This window comes from Anguilla anguilla, chromosome 8, assembly GCF_013347855.1.
Source record: "Anguilla anguilla isolate fAngAng1 chromosome 8, fAngAng1.pri, whole genome shotgun sequence".
Taxonomy (NCBI): domain Eukaryota; kingdom Metazoa; phylum Chordata; class Actinopteri; order Anguilliformes; family Anguillidae; genus Anguilla; species Anguilla anguilla.
The window spans coordinates 3,357,725-3,364,264 of record NC_049208.1 but is presented as its reverse complement, the minus strand read 5'-3'; the positions used below and the strand labels follow the sequence as shown (position 1 = coordinate 3,364,264).

Here is a 6,540-nt window from a genome sequence, read left to right as displayed (position 1 = left end):
TTTTACAAGTCCAAACTTCCCCGAGTCCTTCATTGTTTTTGTCAGGGATTAGGGGGGTTGGAGCCAGGCGCAGAGTTAAAAAAAAAAAACACGAAAGACTCCAAAAGGAAAATTCAAGCAAAGACTTTACTAAATAACAAACGAGGAACAAACAAAAGGCCAAACCAGGCAAAACCATAAACACAAAAAGATTCTTAAGAACTGAAAAAAAAAAAAAAACTGAACACAGACAGGACAGAATACAGGCTGGACAGAATACACACAAGCAGGAATGCAGGCAGAAACAAAGTCAGAAACACACAAGCAGGACCAAAGTGGGCAGAATACATACATTCAGAAACAAACACAAGGAACTAGCACCCAAGTCAAGCGGACAAAGAACTTAAATAGACAGGGGTAACAAGACACAGGTGAACTCAAAGAACAATCAAACCAGAAAAGGGAGGGAATAACAAGACACAGGTGGGAACAATGATAGAATAATTAAAACCAATAATACAATTAACACAGGGAGGGAGAACAAAGTGAAACACAAAACTGAAGTGCCGCCATCTGGCGGCCAAAAAGGGAACAACAGAAACAGAAAATACAGAACCATGACAGTTTTGGTGGCCTACATAGTCCAGATATCTCAAATTTAGACTCATTGGTCCATAAAACCTTACTTCACAACTCAGGTGTCCAGTGTTTGGTGTACAAATTGAAATTTTCTCTGCTTTTATTTCCTTTTTTTGAACTGTAACTTGTTTGCTGATTGGAAGGAAGATTTAAAAGTGGTAGTAGGCTGCACAAAAGATTCTGATAGCTTTCATATGTTGTAGTTAAGGCTTTTCTGTAATGTTCTGTTAAATATACATTTGTTTATGTTTTATGCACTATTGTCATGGGAAGATACAATTTAACCTGAATGCCTGATTGACTACAATTTGATTAAAATGAACAAAATGTTCTTCTCCGAATTTCACTCTACTGTTTGACATACTTTTGGAGGGTACTGCATATATACAATCATCTGATATTGAGACCAAAACAACAATAATGGAAGTACCCAAGGGCTATTTAGGTACCTAGATACTTATCCTCCACTACATTATATATAATGTGGTAAAAGTAAACATCCATAGGTTAGACTGAAGCACAGATCGGATGATTGTGCCTAGTGTGGGGTCTGATTCTGCCAACTCAAAGATTTGTTAATTTACTAGAAGGCCATGATAAGGTAATAAGGGTGCAACATTACAATACTGAAAATTGTTATTATGTCACTCTCGGGACCTGGGAATAGCCAGTTCAAAATCCAGGAATAGTTTTATGTCAGGTTAGAAAAGAGGCAAAGCTAACTTTCTCCAAATCCACAACTTTTATACCTGTACAAACCTGCCTGAATCTTTTCCTTCTCTCTTTCTATATCTTTTTCATTCCTTTAGCAGGGACCCACAGACCGACTGAAAAGTGTGTGGCAGGGTTTGGAATGACGTCCCCTTCACCGAGCGGCTACTTCTTTAAAAACAGATGGTCTTCGTCCTCCTGCCGGACGAGCAACTTCTTCAGTGCGGACGCCATCAGCAGATGTCTGAAGGGAAGGAACCTGAAACTCATGGGAGACTCCACTGTGCGCCAGTGGCAAGAGACACTCCTTAGAGTGCTAAAAGGTAATGCCAATATACAATGTCAGATACAACATCAGACATGCAAGTATTGCAGTTTGGAAGTTTGGAGAAACAAACGAGAATGAGAGAGAGCTAGATTTTTTTTGGGGAAAAAAACAAAACATTTCACACCCTCCCCTTAGCTCTCCGTCCAAAGCCCTGCCCTCCAAACACATACAAGCATGCTGCCTGTCATCTGAGTACTGTACAGAGGACAAGAGCCTTGAAAAGTCAAATAGGGAGAAACGAAAGATGCATCATGCTCGCGTATGATGTGACGAAGGGGAAGCAAAGCTGACCAAGAACTGGCCCTAAAATTGACACTTGAGGCACGCCACAAAAAATTGGAGCTGAACGTGATACAGTATGTCATCATCAATAGCTATACAAAATTGTCTAACTGAAAGAAGAGATGAAAATAAATGCAGAGAAACAGTAGTGATACAAACGTGTTCTAAGGAGGTCCAGAAAAATGCCTACTGTATCAAAGGGAGCACTGAGATCTAATAAAAACTAAAATAGAGGAATTAACAGCACCAGAGCATTAGTATTTCTGATAAGGTCATGGGCAATTTCAGTGCATTCTATTGAGCAGAAGCTAGACTGGAATTTTTCAAAAAGCTTATTTTTATGCTCATAAGGGTGGTAATTGTTTGGAGCTCATCTTTTCCAGAAACTTGGAGTTAAAGGGCAAAGGTCTTCTGAATGAAATGATGATGATATTAAAAGCAAAGAACCATTTATTCTGAACATGTGTTTATCATGACTATAATGACAGACAATACAATAGCCTGTCATAATGTAACATGTAAAGTTTAATATACCCGGAGGTTGTATTAACTTTCCGAACAATGTAATAAACTTCATGAATGGATAATTTAATAACTTTTCAGATGATGTGATGACTTCTTATCGAGTTGTTAAGATTTTATCAAATGGGTAACACATTTGTATGTATAGTGAGAGATCAGCAAATGGAGTGCATAAAGACTAATAGTAATCCTGTATGACATCCTGAGTGACACTATATTTAAAGGGGACACCTGGATTACCTAATGTATTCATTCTTCCTGATGTTTCGCTGTTTCAGGTCTGAAATATGTAAAACCATATGATACTCATTACTATGCCCTGGCTGCGGACCCACAAATGAACATCACTGTCCAGTGGAAGATGCACGGGCATCCTTTCGTCACTGGCTACAACGTGGTCAAAGATGCCGTGGGGTACGTTGCCAGAGAAGTAGACAGAGTAGCGGTTGGCGACGTGGTGGTCATTGGAGTGGGACAGCATTTTAGGCTCTTCCCTCTGGAGATCTTCGTCCAGAGGCTGATCAACATGCGTAAGGCCATCCTGAGACTCCATGAACGCAGCCCCCAGACCCTCGTCATCATCAAGCTGGAGAACACCAGGGAGTTTCGCTCAGAGATGACCCACATGAGTGACTGGTTTGGCCTTGTGCAGAACCTGGCTCAGAGGAAGGTGTTCAGAGACCTGAAGGTGGTGCTGGTAGACGCCTGGGACATGACAACAGCCGCCAACACCTTCGCCATCCACCCTAACAGCATTATTGTTTCCAATGAGATAGCCTTAGCTTTGTCACACCTCTGTAATGATTAATAGAGGTGCTTTCTGAAAGGAACTATATAGCAGGGGTTTCCAACTCCATTTCTGTAGAGACTTTGTTTAACAATCAGGGGGGATTGTGTTACTAGGCTTGTGTTACAGTTTTAAGGTTTTTAATTGTGTCTCTAATAGTAATAGTAAATGTTTGATTCTGGGGTGGTTATTAATGCTTATTAATGATTATACAATGACCAATTTAATAAAAATATTTTATGTCAGTTCCAAGGGTGGCAACAGGGTGGTGCGGGGCGGGGCTGGGTTTTGCCAACCCCTAGCCTCAGTCTTGCCCAACCAATTAGAAAATGGGAAAAAGAAAGTCAGCTTTGTCATCTAGTCAATTGTAAAATAAATAAATCCAATTTGAATACTAAACTGGCTAGTGCTGACCATATGCAATTTTCACTCATCGTGCAAAAAGCAAAGTCACTCAACAGAGTGCTGTTTTACCTCAGTTTTCATCAGACATGACACTTTTTGCAAAGACATTCAATAACCATAACCTCACCTATTAACTTTCAGTTTTGATCAATATCTTTTCATATTTAGGTTTGGGCTATTAAAAGCCTTGATCAAGATACTTGCTACCTAGCAGTTTCTAATCAGTCAGCTAGCAGAGCTACCTGGTAATACTGAGCTCTTTGTGAAAACTAGGGATGGGTACCAGTAATGGATTGATCGATTACATGTCAGATATGTACCTACTTGATCTTCTGATTTTCTCATAAAGGCTAGGCTACGCAAGGTACAACTAGGCTATGTGTTGGAACTTGGCTCCATTCATTAATTTACATTACATTACATTACATTACAGGCATTTGGCAGACGCTCTTATCCAGAGCGACATACGAAGTGTTTAACCGTAACCAGGGACAAGTGTGTTGAAAACCCTAGAAGGAAGTACAGTTCCAAGGGAGCGACCGCATAGTTTAACTTGGACCCTGTAGGTTAATCTGATCAACACAAACAAAAGCAGCAGCAAATTTACCGTACAGTGTGTAAAAAAGAAGACACTTTAAAATAGCGTATATTTCTTCATGTAATATGAACAGAATAAAGCAAAAATATATTTTGAAAAAAATGCATGTTTTAATTGCAATTTTGCTTTTTGGTGGTGCGCTGTTGCACAAGTGGGATAATGCATGAACAGCTGAGCGTTATGCAGTTTGAACGTTCTGCGCTGAGGAAAATTTCCAGAGGCGAATTTACTACCTCCGTCAACTGTAATGGAAACACAAAATATGCAATTCCACTGCAATGGAAATGTAAGGTAAGTATATACCCCAATAATACCCCAAACCCTACAGGCTACCACTGAGCAATGAAAGCATTTTTTCTGGTACCTCGACCAGGTTACCTAACATCAAAATGGTCTCGCAGCATGTTCGTTACCACAGATAGCTAGCAAGCCAACCACTGAACTGTACTAAAAATAGAGGCTAAATAATAAATGTAGTCAAGCTATAACTAGACCACAGTCATTCCTGGAAAATGAAGTTGACACTGTTGCAAATATGCTATTGTAACTGATAGCATGCTTACTCTTACAAATTTCCAATGTATTTATCGAGTCAGACCAACGTGCATTCATTTAGAAACTGTGATTGAACTTTTGCAGGTGCTACTTCATATCCTGGCATATATGGAAAAATAACGCAGCCAGAATTGAATATTCAGCCAAGCCGTTTTATACTGGTTTTGTGAGCATGCAACATTTCTTTGTAGGCCTGTAACATCTGAAGGGAGCTGTGTTTATTGACTTCATCATTACTGATAAACTGATGTGCGTTGTTATGCGTGCTTGAATTTCCTGTAGAGCAAGTGGCGCTGCCCGACCAAGACGCACCCTAAGGAAACGATTTGGAACGGAGCAAATAAATGTTATCACTTGATCTATGTGTTACCTGTCATGCAGATGTGCATGCACTTGTGGTTGTGTTGTTATTTTTAAATGGCTTTAAAAATTCTGTTCTGTTACATTCTAATTCTACTGAGAAGCATGATACAAAAATTTCCTAACTAACTTAGATGCTTGATTAATATATTTTTTATTAGCTAGTTTTATCTGTATTCGTTTCTGGACACTGCAGCAGCTTGTGAGACTGCTCCTCTCGTTATAATCACAATCGTCATTAGAATGCAGCCCTCTTTGTCAGCTGTAGCAACTGTAGCCTAATTCTCAGTTTTGCTAGCTCACTACATTCACAAAACCTTAAAAATGAACACTTTCCCTTTCGTTTTCATGGGAAAAAATCACCATGTTGTAGTATGGAAATGGAAGTAGATGAATCACTCAAACATTTTAAATGCCCTAATATATATATTTTAATTAGCGCTGTTTTGGCGATTTGCCAACAATTTGCGGCCGCGACATCTGAAGGGCTTCTCCAGGTCATCATTTTAATCAGATGTATTGTACCACTATAACAGTAGCTCTAGATTAAAAAAAAAAAAAAAGGTAGGCACGTAGCCTACGTAGCTCAACTGGAACAGGTTCCGCTTCGGCTCAAACACTGTTTATTTTCAGATAACGTTACATATTTATCATATTTATTTTTTACTTGTCCGATCAGACAACTGCATGAGGCATTCCACTTGTCCGAACAGAGTTAGGACCCGCCAGTTGTCATCACCGAATGATAGTTAACGCCAGTGCTTCAGATGGGCAGGAGCTGTCGGGACTTGTATGAGTACCGACTCTTCTTTTGATTACCAACATTAATTTATTTTAAACAGTATGTATTTTGAGGAGTAGGTACCGGCACTTATTTGGTCCAATTAAAACTTGTATGAGTACCGACTCTTCTTTTGATTACCATTACATTACATTACAGGCATTTAGCAGACGCTCTTATCCAGAGCACAACTTTTACATAGCATTTTACATTTATCCATTTATACAGCTGGATATCATTGTATCCATATATACAGCTGGATATATACTGAAGCAATTTCGGTTAAGTACCTTTCTCAAGGGTACAACGGCAGTGTCCTACCCGGGAATCGAACCTGCGACCTTTCGGTTACAAGGCTAGTGTCCTACCCACTGTGCTACACTCCGTCCTTACCAACATTAATTTATTTTAAACAGTATGTATTTTGAGGAGTAGGTACCGGCACTTATTTGGTCCAATTAAAACACAGGTTAACACTATGGTATTTTTGTAATATTTGAAGCGTCGCTACCTACCTTTTCCTTGTCTTTCGGTGGCTGAAGAAAAAAAAGTGACGCTTTGACAGACCGTGCGACATTCGCGCGCTGCAAGTC

At 39.5% G+C, this 6,540-nt stretch overlaps 1 protein-coding gene across 1 annotated transcript; it reads left to right on the top strand.

The window, feature by feature from the left end:
• The first annotated feature begins 573 nt into the window (after positions 1 to 573).
• LOC118233453 (NXPE family member 2-like) lies at positions 574 to 3,269 on the top strand. Its single transcript, XM_035429241.1, has 2 exons — positions 574 to 1,652; positions 2,740 to 3,269. Exons 1-2 carry the CDS (start codon positions 1,472 to 1,474, stop codon positions 3,267 to 3,269), a joined length of 711 nt encoding a protein of 236 aa, XP_035285132.1. The 5' UTR covers positions 574 to 1,471.
• The last annotated feature ends 3,271 nt before the right edge of the window (positions 3,270 to 6,540 follow it).